Genomic DNA, 21,694 nt, shown 5'->3' on the forward strand with positions numbered 1-21,694 from the left:
GAACAGGGGGGCACTCCTTCTGCTAACCCCCAAGAGCACTTAAAAAACAGCCCAGAAGAATTGTAACTATGCAGGGAACAGGCTGTTCTCCAGCTTCTCAGGCTTCTAGGAAGCATAAAGCTGGAATGGAAGGTCAGCTACTGTTGACCTTTCCCAACGCTGCACTAGCTGTGTCCCGGAGTCTGGAAACAGCTTATCTGTGACAGAGGTGCCAAAGCTCCTGATGGTTTGCTTCCAGGATAACATCTATTTCTCCTATCTTGTCGACAAAGGAGCCTTATGGATGCATCATAACCTAAAAGCTCAAAGTAGTGACGTTATGTGTGCAGTATCTTCTGGTTCAAAGTAAGGTAACAGACCTCAAACTCTGGCCGCTTCTGTGAAAATGCAGAAATTCTATCACCACATTTAGCTAGTTGGCTTGAAAGAGTCTGGGACACAACCCGAATACTATTTTACAATTGGAACCCAACAACAAGAAAACTAAAATATTTAATTATCAAAGTTTTTTTCCCTTTTTTTTTTTTTGGAAATAGTGTTTTCTCTATACCCCAGGCTAGACTCGAACTTGTTGTGATCCTTGAGTCTTGGCCTCCTGAGTTCTGGGATTCAGGACCCAACCAAACAGACTTAACAAAGTTCAACTTCTTATTTATAGGAAGAGTCAACAAAGTTCCACACCAATACTTTTTAAAGGTGTGAAATGTCCTTTTGTGAGTTTACTATCTCATCTTCGTCTGTTGGGGGCCGACTTTTAGCAGAAAGCGGCTATCAGCTTTGCAGCCATCTTGAGCCATATACCCTGACATGAGACTTGTATTACAATAGCCTACAACAGCTGAGCACACTCCGATAATCTTGGTTTAGATACCTTGAGATTAAAGGTGAGTGAGATTAAAGGTGTGTGAGATTAAAGGTGTGTGACTTAAGAGTGACCTAGAGATCAGATTTAGAGCCAAGACCTAAGGGCATGATTAAAGGTGTGACCAAAAAGCATGGTTTAGAAGTGAGACAGATAAAAGGCAGAGGCAGACGGCAGAGAATCAGACACTTTTAGGAGACACATAGAGGAAGAGAGACTGAAGAATAAACGGGATTGAAACACACTCTGTTTGGTCTCCATTCTTCAAGTCCGCCCTCACTCACTCACTCTTGCTGAACCCCGACCCGTGGACCGGAGCGGCAGCTTGGACTGGGATACAGTGGCTGCCAAACTCGGGGCAGTCTGGGCCTCAACATTTTGTTCTGGCCGCAACATTTTTTGGCCACCCCAACGTGGGGCTAGTGCAGCTCCCGACATTCGTTGGAGACATTTATCCTTTGAAGTGGTTTGATAAGACTGTGCACTCACTGAATAATTAATGTCTGCAGCAAAAGATAAATCTTGGTATTCAATTCTGTAGATACATTTTTAATATCCGAAACAAATCACTAACAGTTAAAAACTTCTAGATGGAGGAACGAGGAGTAAGAGTGTGGAAAAGGTATAAATTTCCAATGGTGGAGTGCCTAACTACAAAACAGTTAAGAAAAATGGAATCTGGTTTGTTCCTTAGGCAGACGGAAGCCTGGCTGTACCTGGTAGCTGCAGTTCTTCTAATTCAATCACAGAACGGCTGCTGCTGTAATGGTCCTTGATCAGCTTCTGAAGGTCTTCTGGGGTCCCTGGTTTGGGCTCTGATTTTGCAAGAATATCAGAAATTTTCTTCTAAAACAAGAAAAGAAATAAAAAAAGCAGAACACTAGACTTTAGAACGGCATGTGGTATAGGTTCATGTCTCTGACATTTAAACGGCACATAGCTTTTGGCGATAGATGAGTATAAATTCAAGTTTTTAAAAAAGTCCCCTTGGGAAGCCTCACTGCATAATTCTTAGACATAGTGAGTGCTTGAAAAATGAAGACATGATCTAGCAGGCTCCTTGTAATGTCTGGTCTGCATCTTTTAGAAGTGAAAAATTTCTACTCAGCACAAAATATTTTCTGTTAAAAATCTTAGAAGTCTTGTTCTATAGAAACTTCTTCTTCTTTTTTTTTTTTAAACTCCTGTATGATTTATACTCTTAAAAAGAGTAGTATTTGGAGAACTTCTTGTGAGACTTGGCTTAGATGTCAAGTCTTAGGCTGGGCTTCTGCAGATTAAGCTGAGAGCAGGTACTCGCTGGCAAGTGGACCCGACCTACCGACTCTCCTGGTCTAGGAGACAATAAGGCCTCAAGGAGACACAATAGAACAGATGTCACATCTCTTTTGATGCGGACTTCTTTGTATAGAACTTTTATTACATGCATGCAATACAGAAAAGCAAGATTGTCCATTTTTTATCATAAACTTCCTTTATTTCCTTGTAGTGTTTCTCCAAAGACCCAGAAAGAGCCATTCCTCCCCAATCTTCTGCCCAATGTCCTTATTTCTACAACACTGTCGGAACCACTCAAGGTTCCATCAAAGCTGTCAACCTACCAGAGACACCTTAGTTAGGGCCATAAGTTAGCATGACCTTAGCCAAGCTAAACTAGCTAGATTCCTGACCTCTGACCTCCAGAACCTAAGGCCCAGAGGGAGTGAACTGTCAAAGTGAGGTTAAGGACTTCTCTAAGGGCCTGCCAAACCTCGGCCAATCTGGCATGTCCCGCCTTCCTACTTGGCCATTTTCGAGACAAAAGTCCTTTCTGAACGACTGCTGTTAAATAGCCGACTGGCTGAGACCACCATTCCTCTCATCCCAAGCATTGCCTCCTGTGACCTCAGCAGCATACCCTGCTTGGTGGGGGTGAACCACACTGCTGTTCTCACAACTGCAGTAGAAGGGAAAAGCTATCTAGAAAGTCTGTACAGGAGCAAGAGGCTTCGCTGTGCGCAGACATCATGTAAGAGGAAGGGGGACCATTGGCCTTAACTTACGGCCTGGATTCAAATCAGAAATACCTTATGGTGCCTTCATGTGCTTGTTTTCTTTTCGTTATTACTTGGAGCAGGTTTAAAACCCCAAATGAATGAGAAAAGGAGGCTGGAGATTGACTTTCTTGGATAAATGCAGAGGGTGAGCACAGGAGGTGCTCTGGGCTCCTTCTAGATGTCTCAGTGAGAACCCAGCCAGCAGGTGAGAAAGCTGTGCCGTGCTTCACAGGAGTGGAATGGGAATCAGGAAAGTTTAATTTTAGTTCCCCAAAGAAAACGTATTCCTAGTGACCTTGGGAAAGTTAAAGGGATTTTGAATCACCAAACCTTACAATTTCTGAATCCTAAGTTGGGGAATTGTAATAACGTCATGTAAGTATGATACAGAAAAGTATATGGAAGCCACATGTGGCCACAGCACTGTGACACACTGTTACTGGTACCTTCTTCCACTTCCTGGTCTTCCGGGAATCCTCTGCTTTTGGTTCCTTTGCTTGTGTCAAGAAACACTCTGTGGGCTGTGAAGAAATACAAATGAGAGAGCTTTCATCTTTGCAGAATGAAGTGTCAGTGAGTGGCAGGACTCCCAGAGCACCTTCTGCGTGTACATCTTCCTCACAGTACCTTGGTAACATTCCACAGAGATGCTGCCCAACCCACTGGAGCTGTTAGGCGGCAGCTGAGGCGACAGAGTTTGAGAAAGTCAGAAAGTGCTGATGATGTAAGGCTGGAAAAATCTTTGAACAGACCTTAAAATGTGTGAGCGAGTGTACATGTGTGCTTGATGTGTGCAGATTCTTAGAGCTGGAAGCCAAGGGCAGAAATAGATGTGTTTAAACGGTCATGTGGCACAGCAGTCACTGAGCAGAGTGACTGAAGGTTTCCATGAGCTGCTGCCCATGCAGAAGCCTGTGCTTCTGAGTGGCACTGTTTGTAGTGCCCGCTCCTTCCCTCTTCTCAACAGCTCAGGGAATCCGAAGTAGGATGCACTTACTTTTACAAAACCAGCTGTACCTCTGTAGTCATTTACTACATGAGTTTTGTTTTTAAGGTAGAAAAGCAGGAAATTTTGACTGAAGCCTTGATTTATAAAATGGAATGTACAGGTTCCACATGTATTAATCATAAGCAGCAAAATAAAATGTTTCCTGTGCTGGATGTTTATGCAACATTTCAAACAGGTTGCCAAGTAAGATGTAAAATGGAAGTTGAAAGTTAGATTCATTCCAAGTAGAGAGTATCTGTTTAAACAGTCAGACACCAGCTAGAGCAACTGTGCCTCTACTGCTCTGCTCAAAATGATCACAGAGGAATCTTTTCTTACAAAGAGCAGACTGAAGCCGTTCATGATGGCGCACACCTTTGATCTCAGCACAAGAAGCAGAAGCAGAGGACCTCTGTGAGTTTGAGACCAGTTTGGTCTACATAGTGAGTTCCAGTTCCAGAGCTACAAAGTGAGACCCTGTCTCAAACAACAACAACAACAACAACAACAACAACAACAACAACAACAACAACAACAAGAGAACCTACAGATTAGGAATGCCTGTAGCCTCAAGTCAAAGAGGGATATAATGACTGTAACTTAAGGCACTAGACCAGTGGCAGCAGTGTTTAGACACTGTTTCAGGAAGTAGAGTAGATTTAAAAGGGTTGAGATTAAAATAACATGGTGGTCATTAATCTTTAGCTTCTTTACAGTTTAAACAAAAAAACCTGTAAAGACTAATTGCCTCGAAGCTTAAGAAAATAAAGATGCTGTCTCACTTACTTAGAAAGTTAAGCTGTCTTGTGGATGTAGATTAATGTCAATTTAATGTTCGTACATGCCAATAAGAAACTGGGCCAAGGCCACTAATATGTCACAGAAGATGCCAGATGGCCATAAGCATCTAATTACAGAACAAGGGAGCATTCAGCACATCCTTCTAAGCAAAGGTCTGGATGTAATTAGTCAAGCCCTTAAAGCATATAATGGACCCAGGTCTACAATCCCCGCCCTCGTGAGGCCGAGGCAGGAAGACTGCCATGAGGTTCCTGAATGAAAAAGTGAAAGAAGAGGAGTAGGCCATGACTACTGAAGTATGGAGAAGATCTGTCCTGCAGAGATAAGGGAGAGAGCAGGGTGAGGGAAGAGTCCAGGCCGAACATGGGCAGCAGATTAACTGGGTAATGAGAAGAGAGAGGGGGAGGGAGGACAGAAGAGTAGCTGCTGACCAAGAGAGCCACATGGGCCAGAGACCAGTGTACCTAAATGGATAAGTTATATAGGGCAGAGGCTGGAGGAGAGAGAAAGAGGATGTAGGGGAGGGGTTAGAAGTGCTAGGAGGAGCCACAGGTACTGAGTGATATTTTTCCTGGGTTTGAGATCTAACAGTACACAGTAATTCCAGATCACCCAGGGAGAAAGAGACAGATAGACAGACACACACACACACACAGACAGACACACAGACAGACACACACACACACACACACACACACACACACACACACACACACAGATCTTATCTCAAAACAAAAACAATACCAAACACCCTACCCTCCCACCCCTGCTCCAAACACACAAGTCTGGCATTTGGCAGCCATTATCAAAGTTCTCAGGAAGCAGGCTCAGGCACCTATTATGTTTTCTTACTTAGCTATGCACCTCTTCTCCACTGTGGTCATGAATCCTAATGTAAATATGCGTCTTCTGATGTTCTTAGGCAACCCCGGTGAAAGGGTCACTTAAAGGAGCCGCTTGAGGCTCACTGTTGAGAACTGCTGGCCTACAAGAAGGTTTAATGTACTGATGATGCATTAGTAGGTTTAGAGGCTGATTAATTCAAACATGAATTAAGTTAAATCTAAAAGTGAGCTTAGTTATTTAAGGGTATGGGCTCTTCAATTTTGGAGTTGGAAATAAGTGTAACTCTGACTCTCAAGTAGACGCAAAAACAAAGCAAACAGGCAAATCGCATTCCTGCCAGGCATATCGGAACATGCATTTAATTAACAGAGGCAGAGGAAGAGGCAGAAGGCACTGGTGGTGGATCTCCCTGGCTCAAGGCGAGTCTAATCTACACAGTGAGATCCAGGCCAGCCAGATACTCAGTAAGATCTTGAATTGCTTGAGGAATTTCTTTAAGTCTCTGCATCTGGTCTTTGGTCTCAGACTCTAAGATCATTCTAAAGGAAATGCAAAGTCCTTATGTTTTTTGGTACTTTTGGTTGGATGTGATAAGGTGCACTGTATGAGAAAGCCACATTTATGGAGTGATACGGTTTGGGGAGAAATCCAAATCCATAGTACTGGAAACTCCTAAATGTGGGCAGCTGTCCTGTAACACTGGCTGTCTACCTTCATAGATGGCAGACAACATGGTGAACCTAGACCAGGTCATTCGCCAGCCCTGGAAGTCATTCCAGGCGGATGACATCTAAGTAGCCCATAAATGACGTCCCAACTATAGTTATAGTAATCTTCAATATGTAGTCTGAAGAATCATGTTCATCCAGTATACACGAAAACATAAACGGGGACTTCTCTTTTAAAGGCAGGCTCTTGCTATCTTGGGGCTATGTAGACCAGGCTGGCCTATATCTCACAGGGATCCTCCTGCCTCTACTCAAGTCCCAGGATTAAAGGCGTGCACCACCACACCTGGCTAAAGATGACTTTTATGCCACTTTCTTGGTTTCTTAAGTATCAAATATTACTTGATTGAAGAATGCTTCTCATGAAAAAATAACTGCAAAGATGAGGAATGCTCATAGGTACATCTACAAAGACAAGGACACCAGTAAAGACACCTTTGGTCAAAAGCTTGCAAGCATATTTTGGAAGATGGAGAAAATGAAAGGTGGTTCAGGCCAGGTGAAGATGGAAACAAACTACCAAGAGCCTGGTTCACCTGATGGACTGAAGGCCAGTGCTGGAAGTGGCGAAGAGAAGGGCCAAGGATGTCTACAGTTGCCACGTTCCTCGTTGCTCCCCGATTCCCTCTCAGTTCTAATCTCCCACCCTGGAAACCTAGCAAACACCCGAGTACTGCTTCCTCTCCCTGGTCCTCCCTGTCAACACAATGGGCTCCTCTCTGGACAGAGGGAGAAGTCTAGCAAGGGAAAGCACAGACTCACCACCATTTCCCATTGCCTAGCTTGTGCATTGTTCTCTTTCTTTCCTTTACTTGAGACAGGGTCCCAGTGTGTAGTTCAGACTCAAGAGTTTCCTTTCCCACCCTCCCAAGAGCTGGGGCTAGAGGTGTAGATCACCATACCTGGCTCTAGATAGACCACTGAATTCTTGCTTGGAAGAAAATAAATGGGCCAAGAAAAATGCTGCGAGAAGGTGGCACTTGGGGTTTTAACAATCCAGTTTGTGACTATCATCCTCCCAATAGTTAAAGTAATCCAAAAAAACCTTACTTCATATGCTAGGTCTTCTAATGAAGTTATTTTTGTTTGTTTCTTTGAGGACTGTTCTTCAATACAGAGCTAAGATTTTTAACTAGACATTTACATAGAGTCATCAGTCTGAGAGCAAACAAACATTACTGGAAAAGAACTAATATCAAATCGTATGGAAAGAATGTGCAAAAGAAATATAAACCAAGAATGTCTTTCCAGGACTAAAGGACACCTCTGAGAACATTTACATCTATGGAAAGCTCATCAGAAATATGGTACAGTTAATATGAATACAGAGGAATTGCACACTATGAAGTACCACTATGACATTTAGTTTAATCATAAAAAATACGCTACAAATTTACACAAAGAAAATTAACTGCAAAGTACAAAGGAACAGATCTGAGCCTGAGGTTTGAGGGAAGCTCCCTGGATTGTCCTATCACTGCTGACTGTCGGGGTCTTAGCGTTTTCTCCACTGATTTAGTCAGGAGAGCTGATCCAGCTATAAGGCAGAGGTAAGAGAGTCCATGTGGAAATCTGAGTCACAGAGCAGAGAAGTCACGCCCCCTTTAGGGCCCTCAAGAGCTCTGAGAGGGAGGGTGAACATCCTCTGTAGCACAGGTCACTGTAACCTTGCAGGACTTCCTTTGCCTTTAACCAGACGTTTAAAAGCCCACAGTACTACCAGACAGCCAACAGCTTGCAGCTCCTCCCATTTTGTCCTGAGGTGCATGACTATCCACAGTAATTACAGCCAGCTCTATCCACAAACCACCAGTGACCACCACAGGGAAGGAGGAAGTCAAATAGCGTGGAGTGTCCCTGGTCAGGTGGTACATGAACAAGGTGGTCAATGACAGCAGAGGTACAGACTGAGCTGGCTTTCCATATGACTGGTCACCACAGGGGACTAGAAACATTTACCTTTCTTTTTCTTTTATCATCTCTTTCTTTTTGGTATTGCTTCTTTTTCTATAAAGTTATCTACTTAAAGTGTGTGTACATGGCATATATCAAACAGTATAGACTGCTTGTGAGCTATGACAAAATTACAGCAACAGAGGAATTAGAAGACAGAGAGAGTATTCACCCAGCCCAAAGCCTGTGAAGAAGACAGATGGCTCCTGGAAAGTGACTATGGATTACAGAGAGCTAAATAAGGTAGTGTCCCCTTCCATGACACTTTGCTCAGCTCTGCTCTCCTGACTGAACAACAGAGAAGTGATAGGGCCTTTCTATGCTGTCTTAGACTTTGCTGACATATTTTTAGTTCCCCTGAGCTACTGGATTCCAAGCCAATCTCTATTTACTCTCAGTGGTCAACACTAGACTTGCAAGTGTCTCTCTTGAGCTTACAGTCACAGTTCCATGTCATGAGATAGTGGCCCTGGACCTTATTTTGTTATCTTGCCTACTTTTTATAAAAAATGTTTCACTATATAGATGACTGTAGTGGTTTGAATGAAATGCATCCCTCACCCCCCCCCCCCACAGGCTTTGGACAGTCGGCCCCCACTGAGGTCTAGGAGGTGTGGTCTTGCTGGAGAAAGTGCCACTAGAGTCAAGCTTTGAGGTTTAAAAGCTTTCTCTACTTTGTGCTTATAGAAGCTGTCATGTGGTGCACAATGGGGGACTCCCTTTATTAGCAGGGCTTCTCCTTCTTTAACCTCAAAACCCCTAAACATATGACTCTACCTGAGGAATGTCATGTAGCTTCAATTACAGGATCAATTTCCTTACTCCTGATAAGTACCTGTTCAGCCAACAACTGAGATACCTGAAATGCTCCCGCATGCTAATGAGGGATTTCATGTAAGTCCTCAACCAATGACCACTGCTCATCCTGGTGCTGCTACCCTTAGTCCCGAAAAACTCTATACACCCTGAATCACCCTAAGTAAAGTTAATCTGCCTCCTGATAGCTGGTTCTGGCTCTGTCATTTACCATATGTACTCACAGGGCTTCTGAACCCCCATTTGTCATCTTTGCTCCCACTGCCCTCGTGGCCCAAATCAGCAGATGATCTACAAGAGTGGTGAGACCCACACATCCACCTGACCCTCTGAAACCTTGAGCCACAATAAATTCATTCTTTAAATTGCCTTGGTCATAGTGTTTTATCACAGCAACAGAAAAGTAACTAAGACAATGACATAATTCTAATCTTTGAGTACTTCACAGGTTTAGAATAGCATTGAGAAGATACAGGTGCCTCTAAAAGAATAGCAGATGCAGCCACACCAGGTGCAAAGGCCAAGCACAACCGTGAAAGTCTGGGGATTACTATCATCTGATAAGATGGGTATGATGCCTGACAAAATCACTAGAAAAAGTGATACAGCAGCCTGTGCCTGTAAATGCAAAAGAACTGCAGTTCTTGGGGCTTGTGGAACCCTTCATACCTCTTTTTGCCCAAATTTTTATCCTCTGAGAACTTGATAACAGAGGTGCCATATGGGATTGTGATAAAACATCTCAAGAGGCTTCTGAGCAGGTTAAGATCCTTAAAGGACAGGCGAACATCTGAATGTCCTATTGCCAATGTCCTTTTATGTGAGAGGTTACCAGAAGCTCGGAAATCTACATATGGGTGCTGTGGCAAAACAACCAGAACAAATGGTTCCAATAGAGTTCTAATATCAGGGCAAAGTTCAATATGTAATGCTAGAAAAGCAACTGCTGGCTGCATAGAAAACACTACAACAGGTAGAATCCACTGGCCCCACTTCAGTAACAACAAAAAGAGCTTACCCAAGAAAGGGTGAGATTGAAGGCCTTTGGTAAAGGCTTTTTCTGAGATAGCACAGAATCAAGTCCTATAACGACGGGATGGCATGCATATTTACAGCAATGTGGTGTAGTGTCTACAAGCTTTATCACCAATGCCATGTGGGATGTCTTGGGACCAGTGTCCGTTCAAGCCACTGAGCTCCAAGGGCTAAGCTACGTACAGTATAGGAAAGGAGATCACATCTTTGCAGATGCAGGTTATGTAGATTGTATGAGTAAGAGCACAGAACAGAAATGGGTGGCTATAGTAATATAAAGGTCACAGAGACTACATGGCTGGAGGAATGAGAAAGCAAAAGTAGCCAGTGTCCTGGATTTAGAGCAATAGGTAGTAGTGATTCCTAAGAACTGGCCTGGGATAATCTATCCTAACAGTTGGACTGTACTTAGAGACTTCAATTCATGGGTATGGGAAGGAGAACTGGTATGTTCTAAATTGGCCACCAGGGGAAAAACATATGTAAAAGGAGATACAAACCAGAGTACAACAGGAATCGGAATCCTGAGCAGTTGTCCACATGGAAGCCAACAGCTCATTGCTTCCCCCTGGAAATAGGAAGCAGACGCCCTTAGCGAAGTATGAGCCATCTGCCATCAGGTGCTACTAGAGGCTGCTCATTGGGCTCATATAAAGTCTGATCACAGCAGAGCCAACAGTGTCTTGGTCACTGTTTTATTGCTATGAGGAGACACCATGACCAAGGCATTTCATTGGGGACTTGCTTATAGTTTCATAGGTTTAGTCCATTATCATCACGGCGGGGAGCATGGCATCAAACAGGCATGTGCTGGAGCAATAGCTGGAGACCACATCCTGATCCATAGTGGATGGTGGGGTGGGGTTTGTAGGGAGGCAGAGAGAGAGAGAGAGAGAGAGAGAGAGAGAGAGAGAGAGAGAGAGAGAGAGAGAGAGAGAGAGAGAGAGAGACTAGGCTTGATTTGGACTTTTGAAACCTCAAGGCCCATCCCCAGTGACACACTTTCTCCAGCCTCCTAGTCCTCAAGAAGTGCCATTCCTTGATGACTACGCAGGTACAACCAGACACAATGGTATTGCCACTTACCTGACAACCCTACTGAGGCTTAGTTGGTTGAAGGAAGGACTATATTATTAAAACAATGGCTAATGAGTTTAAGTACAGGAGGCACCTTGCATGGGTGGAAAGGGTCATTCTCAGAAGTCAAAAGGTTGTCAATTTAAAGTCCCAGTGCCAAGGGTAGATAGACTACCTTCATATTAGTTGTGGGCCAGGATGCCTCTGAGACTCTGAACCCTATATAAGACTATTGCCACTGTTGCTTGCTACATGCCAGATCAGATGGCATGACTTCTGTAGGCCTAGCAAACAGCTTTCTGAGTGGATTTAAGGCCTGCCAACAGCAAAGAGGAAGAAAGTCTAAGACAAAGAATTCAAATGATGATTTTAAGGATCACTTATGAATTCAAAGAGCACACAAATATCTTAGTGAAGTAAGAATGATAATGCAGGATTTTAAAGAGCAATTCAATAAAGAGATTTTAAAAAACATCAGAAATTTGGGAGAGAAAAGCTTAATATGTCAAATAACTCAGGAGAGTCTCGTAAGTAGATGAGATCAAGTGGAAGCCAGAATGTCAGGGGTTAAAGGAAAAGTTGAAAAATGCAAGCATTGATACAAGAATACAGAAACAGAAAGTCTCCTGGATGCCATCAGCATAGAAGAAGAGGGAGGTCATGACAGATAGAAAACAGATGAGTAAGGGAAGAATCCCTGCATCTTGGAAAGGAGATGGATATCTAGATACAGGAGGCTTCTGAGAACTCGCCCAGTTATGACTAGAAAAGAAACTTCTTCACCATCATCACCATAGTCTCATTAGCATAGCAAGCACACCAAACACGAACAGCATCAAAGGAACAATGAGATAAAAACGTTCAAACTCATGAAAAGCAACTCATCGGAATAACCAAAGATCTCTAAGTAGACATATAAAATCAAGGATGGCACGGAAGGAAAACAAAGAGGGCCCCGAAGAAAACCACTTGTCAGTCTCCATTACCACATCCAGAAAAGCTATCCTCCAAAACTAAAGGGTTAAAGGGGAGTACCAAACTCAGGGCATGCTTGTTTGTTTGTTTTGTTTTAATTGTGTATAATTACAGTTTAAAAGTAGGCACAGTTAGATTAAAATAATAACAAAATGAAGTAGTTATGTAAGTGTGGTCTTTCTCTGACATCTTGAATGTGAGGTGATGGTACAATGTCTGTGTGATGTGAGGTGGACGGCACAGGCATTGTGGTGTATTTTAGGTTCTCTGTAAGGGACGCTGCAACGCAAACCCTGTGTTGCCACTGTCCATGGGATGACAGAGGCAGCTGGTGACGGGCAGGCAGTACATATCAGTCAAAGTACACAGAATGAGGTTTACCGAGTGCCCAGCCACAAATGGAATGTGGTCACTATCCCAAAGGCTTGGGCACTATCACTGTGGAAGAGGAGACAGGAAGACTATTAAGAGCCAGAGATCATGGGGGAACCAGTAAAACAGTGTCTTCCAGACACATGGGACCGCTGTGCTCATCAGTTCACACAAACTGTGGTTGTCTGCACAAGATCTGCACTAGATTAAGCCGGTCAGCACTCTAGCAGGGAGGGTGGGTTCATGAGTCCCCATACCTAACTGAGGAGCTATTGACAGCTGATGGCTTCTGGGGTGGGAGAGCGAGTTTTCCTTAAGATGTGTTCCCAGGGCCACTGACCATGTTGTGGACTGCTCCACATCCATGAGTATATGGGCAATACAAATTGGACTCCGTAGGCTTTTTTTTTTTTAAATTTTAATAAAAATGAAGATGGGGGTGGGAGGAGGAAGTAGAAGGTGGCTATAAGAGGGGTTGGGGGAAACTGAGGGTGAATATGATAAAAATTATGATTTTTTTTTTTTTTTTTTTGGTTTTTCAAGACAAGGTTTTTCTGTGTAGCCCTGGCTATCCTGGAACTCACTCTGTAGACCAGGCTGGCCTCGAACTCAGAAATCTGCCTGCCTCTGCCTCCCAAGTGCTGGGATTAAAGGCGTGTGCCACCACTGCCCGGCTAAACTATGATTTTTGAAGAAAAAATATATAACTTATTCTAGATTTAGCCACTTAAAACATATAGAACAAAACCAGAGGTAAAGGAGACCTTATGTTAATATATTATTCAGTTACATAATAACTCTTTAATAAAGTTAGGGATATACTTCACAGATTTGTCTTTCTCCCAAACTGTATGTTCTCTGATGTTTCATCAAGGGTCTAACATAGCCTTTTATGGGTTTACGAGGAAAAAACTTTTGCTTCTACCTGTGGATCAGCCACCAGTGGGTCACACAGCTTCTAGCATTAGTAGTGTGGGTTATCAGGGTCAGAGGATCAAATGAAGAGAGCTCCTGGGATCCTTAGACTCTGGTCAGGAAGCAGACTAAACACATTGCTCAGTTGTAAACACAAATTACTTTACATGAAAAAATAACTACACGCAGAACAAAGGCACTTTGTTACTTAATTGAGGAATTCAGCCCGACCACCAGAGCTCAAGCCTCAGAGCAGACATGGATGAAGGAAAGAACTGATTTCAAGTTATCTTCTGACCTCCACACTTAGGCATTCACACAGACACACACAGACAACACACACACACACACACACACACACACACACACACACACACACCACCACCACCACCACCACCACCACCAAAAAATAAATGTAATAAAAAAATAAAAAAGAGAGAAACACTGTCAAATTGCTCCTCTGAACAATGACTCCTTGTGCCTATTTCCCTGCCTCCTCTTTGTGAACAAAAATAACCTATGCCCATTTCACCACTGTTGTTGGCCATGCCCTTCCTTTAGTTTCATAGGTTGAAAAGAAATGTAGGAGTTAAGCCTATTCCTGATCGTCCTGGAGTGTCTTCAGGCCCCTCTGTAATTCTCCTCCTTGAAGTAGACTAACAAAAGATGGCAAATATAGTAAGTTATCAGCTCCAAGCTTAGGTCATACAAAAGACTTCAGGGTTAAGGATTCTTGCTCAGCAAAATCCTTCAAGGTAGGCTCACACCAGTCAGAATGGCTAAGATAAAAAACTCAGGTGATAGCAGATGCTGGCAAGGATATGGAGAAAAAGGAACATTCTTCCGTTGTTGGTGGGATTGCAAGCTGGTACAACCACTCTGGAAATCAGTCTGGCGGTTCCTCAGAAAATTGGACATAGCATTACCCGAGGACCCAGCTATAATACTCCTGGGCACATACCAAAAGATGCTCCAACATATAACAAGGACATATGCTCCACTATGTTTATAGCAGCCTTATTTATAATAGCCAGAAGCTGGAAAGAACCCAGATGCCCTTCAACAGAGGAATGGATACAGAAAATGTGGTACATTTATACAATGAAGTATTACTCAGCTATTAAAAACAATGAATTCATGAAATTCTTAGGCAAATGGATGGAACTAGAAAATATCATCCTGAGTGAGGTAACCCAATCACAAAAGAACACACATAGTATACACTCACTGATAATTGGATATTAGCCCAAAAGCTCAAAACACCCAAGATACAACTCACAGACCACATGAATCTCATGAAGAAGAAAGACCAAAGTGTGGGTGCTTCGGTCCTTCTTAGAAGGAGTAACAAAATACTCATGGGAGCAAATATGGAGACAAAGTGTGGGACAGAAACTGAAGGAGGGGTCACCTGGAGACTGTTCTGTCAGGGGCAGCCCTGCTGATACACTGAAGGCCTAAAATCAGCCATAGGCCTAAAATCAGCCATAGGCCTGACATACATGCCTGCTAACACAAAGTCTTGGTCTCTGGGGAAAAACACTAAAACAATAGCTATAAGATATTGTAAACAGGCAGCTTTGGTGGAAATTTATCAGCCTGGATAGGAACAAGTAGTCATAGGTCTTGTGGATTGTCCTAGACCTTGCGGATGGGTAGCTTTGGTGGGAAGTACCAGCTTAGATAAGAAACAGGTGAATCATAGAGCTATAGTGTCCTGTTCCATGAACCTTCACCCTATTCTGGAAGATATTTGTACTCACCCTGAACACCTGCGCTCCTGTGTCATCCCCTTCCCCACATCCTGCCTCTATGTGTATATAACCCGTGTGAAAAATAAAAATTACGGTTTGATCAGACTATCGACATGTCGTGGTCCTTTGCGTTCCCCTGTTCTCCAATTCTCTCTTCCAGGTCCCCCAGATCCTAGTTCACTGCCCTGCGGGTCAGGGCACTGCTCCACCTGGGTATCCATCCCTTGTGCATTCGCCAAAGGTATATGCTGATGTGGATGCAAGGAAGTGCATGCTGACAGGAGCCTGATATAGCTGTCTCCTTAGAGGTCTATTAGACCCTGACATATACAGAAGCAGATGCTCACAGCTAACCATTAAACTGATCATGGGGTTCCCAATGGAGGAGTTAGAAGACTGAAGGAGCTGAAAGGGTTTGTGGCCCCATGGGGAGAGCAACAATACCAACCAACCAAAGCTCCCAGGGTCTAAACCACTAGCCTGGGAGCACATAAGGAGAAACCCATGGCTCCAGCTGTATATGTAGGGGAGGATGCCTTGTTGGGCATAGGTGGGAGAGGAGGTCATTGGTCTTGTGAAGGCTGGATGCCCCAGTATGGGGGAATTCAAGGGTGGGGAGGTGGGAGTGGGAGGGTGGGTGTTTCTTATATTTACTTTATCTGTATGAGTGCTTGCCTGCATGTCTGCTGCCCGTGGAGTTCAGAGGGAGTTGTATCCCCTGGAACTAGCATTATAGATGGTATGAACTACCACGTGAGCTCTGGGAACTGAACCAGGCCCTCTGCAAGAACAAGTGTTCTTAACCACTGAGGCTTCTCTATGGCGCCTTAAATACATTTTATTTTTTCTACTAAAATATAAAAAAGAAACAACTGAAAAAACAAGTGTCACTGGTTTATAGTTAAGAAAACATAGTCTTTTCATGGGCAAAGAAAGTAAATATTTCCTCCATCCCAGCAACAGCTGATGTTAGGGTCAAGAATCCGTGTGGAGTGGCTGTAGGCTGACTTCAGAGCCCAGAGCTGCGATGCTCACAGAGACTATTACCTGTTTGGTTTTCTCAGGAACGGGAACTGTGTCCTGCTGTGTCATTTCCGTGTCTCCTCCTTCCTCAACACCTGACAGCTCTGAAAGGAGATACAAAGTTCAAAAGTTAGAGCACCTCTCCCAGTCAACGCAACCTTGGTAGGACTGGCTTGGAGGTTTAGTCTCTTGCCTTCATAATTCCTTCTCTAGAAGTTGACTTTAATGGAAATCATCTATTTTGGAGACAGATTGAAGCACTCAGATGCCAGTCTTGTTTAGAATCTGAAAAACTAAACATCACCTAACATTAGGAAATATTTAATTATATGTTACAGTTTGGGCCTGAAATATCCACTATGGTGATTAGGAAATGGTCCAGTTAGGGGTGGAGTAGGGGTATGGCGTGCACACACTTAATCCTAGTACAGACACAGCAACACACAGAAAGGAAGAAAGGGAAACACGTTTTTAAAAAATTGAATGGTGTAAACATACTAATTCAAAGACAAAGATTAATAGAAAGGATTTAAAAACACAACCTAACTATATGTTGTTGGTTAGAAACTTAAATATAACAGTATTGGCAATTTCAAAGGGCTAGAAGACAGACCATACAAATATTGGTAATAAGGAAAGCTAGACTGGTCCCATGAGTATGAAAGTACAGGGTTGTCTTAGGTTTCAATTACAATAAAATGCTGACTAAAACCACCTCAGGGAGCTTTACCCCCAGCTTACAACTCCTAGTTTACAACTACTAATATACAACTGAAGGTCCTTCTCTGAGGACCATCTGCCCAGGGTGGCAATGCCCACAGTGGGCAATGTCCCACAGCAGCCATTAATCCAGAACATGCACCATAGGCTGTCCTAGAGGCAATCTGAGGAAGGCAGTTTTGAAATTGAACTTCCCTTTTCCCAGACAACTCTAGCTTTTGTCAAATTGACAAAAAAACTAACCAGCACAGCTTTACCAGAGAATCAGTCTCTCTCTCACCCCCATTCCCTTTCTCCCTCCAGGTTCTTCTCCCTTTCAAACTCAGAGGATGCTTGCATTCCTCAGGTTTGTTTGACAAAGGAAATAAAAAGCATACCCAATGGGAAAGGACACAAGTGACACATGTTTGCAGACCACATGATTGTTCATATTAAAAAAAAAAATCCAGGAGCTAAAGCTCATCTTTCCTGCACAAATTCTCACATCACTTGTTTCACTGGGATCTCATTTTCTTCTCTTCCATCCTGCCTTTAACTGAGATCCTTCAGTGAAGCCTTGGCTGACTCTACAGCCCTTTCCTTTCTTGTCTCTGCATATCTTTCCACATGGCTTCTAGTCTTCAACATGTAGATGAGCACATCATTTTATTCTGCCTCATGGCTTGTGATGGTATTAGATACACTCTAGGCTTTCTCTCTACCTGAACCATGCACTGTCTGCAAATATGCATGAGTGCCCAAAGTGTTAAAATAATCTTATTTATATTTTAAAATATTTATTTTATGTATATTAGGTTTGTATTTCTGTCTTTCTGTCTGTCTATCTGTGTATATCTGATGTGGAAGGAGGTCAGAGAAAGGGCAGATGTCCTGTAAGTGGAATTATGGATGCCATGAGCCATCATGTGGGTGCTGGGAACTGAACCCACATCATCTGTAAGAGCAGCAAATGTCCTTAATAGCTGAGCCATTTCTCTGGCCCATAGTCCTTATGAAAATGCTAAATTTCTAATACAAATATTTTCATATACTATTGTTAGCTTTAACAGAAACTTTGAGATTAAAAAATGATCTACAAATAAACAGAGAGGGGGGAGAGTTATGAACTCTGTATTTCTCCATTCCTTAGAATTTGCTGGCTGCAGAAAATAGTCTATGCTTGGCTAATCTAGTTGAAAAATAGGTAATATACTTAAAAGTCTGTATGCCCATGGGAAATATTAAAAAATATCTTGTTAATCAAATACTCTGAATCTGAGTTACTTTTTGTTCCAAAAATTATTTCATCTTTTGAAACCTTTAACACAAAATGAGGTCATCTTGTCGCCATGGCTTGAACACATTAGCTGTTTCCTTAGTCTGACATTTTTCGGTTCCAAAGAGGAAAGTGCTCTTCTGAAGTAAGGATGGTAGCTCTGTGATTTCCATTAGGGGAACAGTGAAAGAAAAGTTCAGCCGTCCAAGCTAGCCAGTTCTTCAGGGATGCTGGGATGTGAGGTGACGCCAGGCCTATCCCACTCGGTCCTAGTGGGTCATTCAGCCTATGAGGCAGAGACACCAGGACAGGGCTGCATTTCTCCAGCTCCCTGGGGACTAGTTAAAAACCGCACAGCCAGATGGGATTGGTTGAATTTTTCCAAAAGAGGAGGCAAGGACAATGTCCTTTTTTCATCCCATGGCAGCAGCATCAATTACAAACAGAAGATTGCTTGGCTTTCTCTCAGTGTTTGCCTTTATCTCTATATAAGTATAGAAAGTCCAATCTCCTAATATTCAGACCATAAGAGGGATGCTGACGGTGCCCTTTAAAAGTTTGTGAAAGAAAGCCAGTTAAATCACCCTTTCCAACTGTGATGGCTGTTCTTGGTTGTCAACTTGACCACCTCTGGAATGAACTAAACCCCATGCATCCGGTTGGTACAGCTGTGAGGGATTTTTTTTTTTAATTAAACCATTTGAAATGGGAAGACCCATTTTTAATCCGGATCTTTGGAGGTAGAAGGATCCACTTTAAATCTGGGCCATACCTTTCTGGTGGCAGCCCACATAAATAACATGGAAGGAGGAAGTTTTTGCACTTTGCCTGCTTGTTCTCACTGGCAGAAGAGCCTACTCTGGGATCCTGGCATATACTGAAGACCAGCTGAGATGTCTAGGCTTTCGGACTGAGCGCTAGACTCTTGGGGCTGTGTGTTGGTAGACAGCCATTGTTGGACTAGTTGGACCACATCTTGTAAGCCACTCTCTAATATGGTCCATATATATTTATTACGACTTATTTTCTGTATTGTCTTGTACAGGGACCTGCAAACTGTAGGTGAAGGAACATTCAGAGAGTAGGCGCTGGGCTGCAAAGCAGCTGTGCTAGTTAGGGTTTCTTATCACCATGGTAACAATATCAAAAGCAACTTGGAGAGGAAAGGGTTTATTTAGTTGTAGTTCATCATGAAGGGAATTCAGGGCAGGAACCTAGAAGCAGGAACTAAGGGAGAGGCCATGCAGGGTTTGCTTACTGGCTTGCTCCCATGGCTTGCCCATTTTGTTTTCTTACACAAGTCAAGACCATCTGCCCAGGATGGCATGGCCCACAGTGAGATGGGCCTTCCCACGGCAACCATGAACTAAGAATGTGTCCTACAGATTTCCCCAAAGACAAGTCTGATGGAGGTCATCTTATGTCCCCTCTTGCCAGATGACCCTAGATTTTGTCCAGTTGATAGAAAAACTCCCAGCATGGCAGTCATGGCTACTGTTGGTGTTGCTCAAATCTGCAATTGTGTATAAGAAGTTTTAGGCAAAGCAGAACAAATCCAAGTAGTTGTGTCCCAATAAACATTACAGTAACTCAGTTTTGCTGGATTTGGTTGTAGACCTTAGTTTGCCAAATATTGACTTACTTCATATAAATTTAAAAGTTTTGAGTTGTGTGTGTGTGTGTGTGTGAAACATGGTTTCTAATTGCTTGATAGGGGCACCTATGTATGATCAGAGATAAGCTTATTTTAAAATGTTTGTTTGTTTGAGTCAGGGTCTTGCTATACATCCCAGGTTAGCCTCAAAATCACTATGTATCCCAGGCTCGCCTCTGAGTCACTAAGTATCCAGGCTGGCCTCAAACTTAAAATCTCCCTACCTTAGTGTCTCCCTTGCTTGCTTATTTATTTATTTATGCACAAATTTTTTGCCTGCATGTATGACTGTGTGCCATGTGCATGCCTGGTACCACTGGAGGTCAAAAGAGGTCCCCTGGAACTGGAGTTATAGATGGTTTTGACCTGCCATATGGGTGCTAGAAACAGAACCCAAGTCCTCTGCAAGTGTAACAATTGTTCTTAGCTGCTGAACCTCTCTTTAGCTGCTTTAGTCTCCTGGGTGCTGGTGAATGAGCACGTGTGCGCGTATATGTGTGTGTGAACTTTTCTGTTTATGAACACTTATCTATCAATCACTCTCATGCATACGGACATCTCATTGCATTTTGAACTTGCCTGTTTTAAATATGAATTCTAACAATTTGTAGATTACACACAACCTAGGAATACTGGCACATGGCAGTTCAGGAACCCTTTATGGCTTCCTGTTGAATTGCTCCCTTAGAATTATGCTTTGACTCTTTTCACGTGGGGAGTGTAACGATTCTTCTGTATTTCTCAAAGTGTTTGGCTGTTCTCTGGGAAAGCTACATCATATAAACTGAAAAGTCATGCTGCGTATACAGCCTTAAACGGTCTAAAGAGTTTCGCTAGAATTACTCATCCCTTGGAGCCAGATTGTTTTACTTGGCCAGGATAACCAGGGCTCAGAACTCTCTTCAAGAACCATGTTCCCAGCTCATTAAGAGACTCCCACCAGCATCACTGAGCAAGCACACATTCCCACATCTGAAGAATGAGTCTGGAGAATGAACTCTGTGAAGGCCTCAGGGCACTTCAGCCATGCAGGACACAGTGAAGGGAAGGGGAGGACAAGGGGGTCAGAAACCATGTTAAGGAAGAAGAGGCACTCAGCTTCACTGAGAGAGGTCTGTAATAAGGGAGGTGCCATGTTTTCATTGCCTCTGTATATCCATAGAGCAGTTCATACAGGAGCAGTTCATACAGATACACTGTGTCTATGACAGGAGCAGTTCATACAGATACACTGTGTCTATGACAGGAGCAGTTCATACAGGAGCAGTTCATACAGATACACTGTGTCTATGACAGGAGCAGTTCATACAGGAGCAGTTCATACAGATACACTGTGTCTATGACAGGAGCAGTTCATACAGGAGCAGTTCATACAGATACACTGTGTCTATGACAGGAGGCTTTACAGCTACTTGGGCCCCCTCAACAAACAAGAACCAGTTATCCGTAAATGCATCTCACTCAGATTATTCCAGAAACAGTCTTTTAACAGTACAATCTCTTATTTTCTGCCAGATCTTATCACTCCCCTCAAGTTGTACAAGACCTTCTGAAAGCAGAATTAAGACTGTCTTAGCCAGCAGCTACATGGCAACTTTGAACGGAAAAAAAAAAAAACCAAACCAGGGAGAAAGACTTTAGGGAAATGGAGACCCAGGGAAGGAGGTGGAGGAAGAGCATCAAGCCCAGGTCTATCATGCCAGCATGGGGTATCTGGTTGCTATGACAGGGCGGTCTATTCAAGACAACAGGCTGGTTTCCAGTCTTGCCATGACTGGCCATGCAGGTCTAGAATGCATGTATGTATCAGTATATAGGAGCCTCTAAAGTCTTCTGAAGGCTTGCGGTGATTTATCAGGCTTTATGCTGGGATAGCCTATGCCA

At 43.2% G+C, this 21,694-nt stretch overlaps 1 protein-coding gene across 4 annotated transcripts in view; it reads right to left on the minus strand.

Annotated features, from left to right (window-relative positions):
* The window catches only part of Cmss1 (cms1 ribosomal small subunit homolog), a 302,972-nt gene that overhangs the window by 13,183 nt on the left and 268,095 nt on the right, over positions 1–21,694 (minus strand). For all 4 annotated transcript variants that reach the window (XM_034514829.2, XM_076943033.1, XM_076943034.1 and 1 more), the window contains 3 exons: positions 16,206–16,285; positions 3,345–3,419; positions 1,579–1,708 (listed from right to left, as the gene is read on the minus strand). In XM_034514829.2, coding sequence (XP_034370720.1) covers positions 1,579–1,708; positions 3,345–3,419; positions 16,206–16,285 — 285 coding nt within the window. The remainder of the gene's footprint in view (positions 1–1,578; positions 1,709–3,344; positions 3,420–16,205; positions 16,286–21,694) is intronic.

This window comes from Arvicanthis niloticus, chromosome 12 (assembly GCF_011762505.2).
Source record: "Arvicanthis niloticus isolate mArvNil1 chromosome 12, mArvNil1.pat.X, whole genome shotgun sequence".
Taxonomy (NCBI): Eukaryota; Metazoa; Chordata; class Mammalia; order Rodentia; family Muridae; genus Arvicanthis; species Arvicanthis niloticus.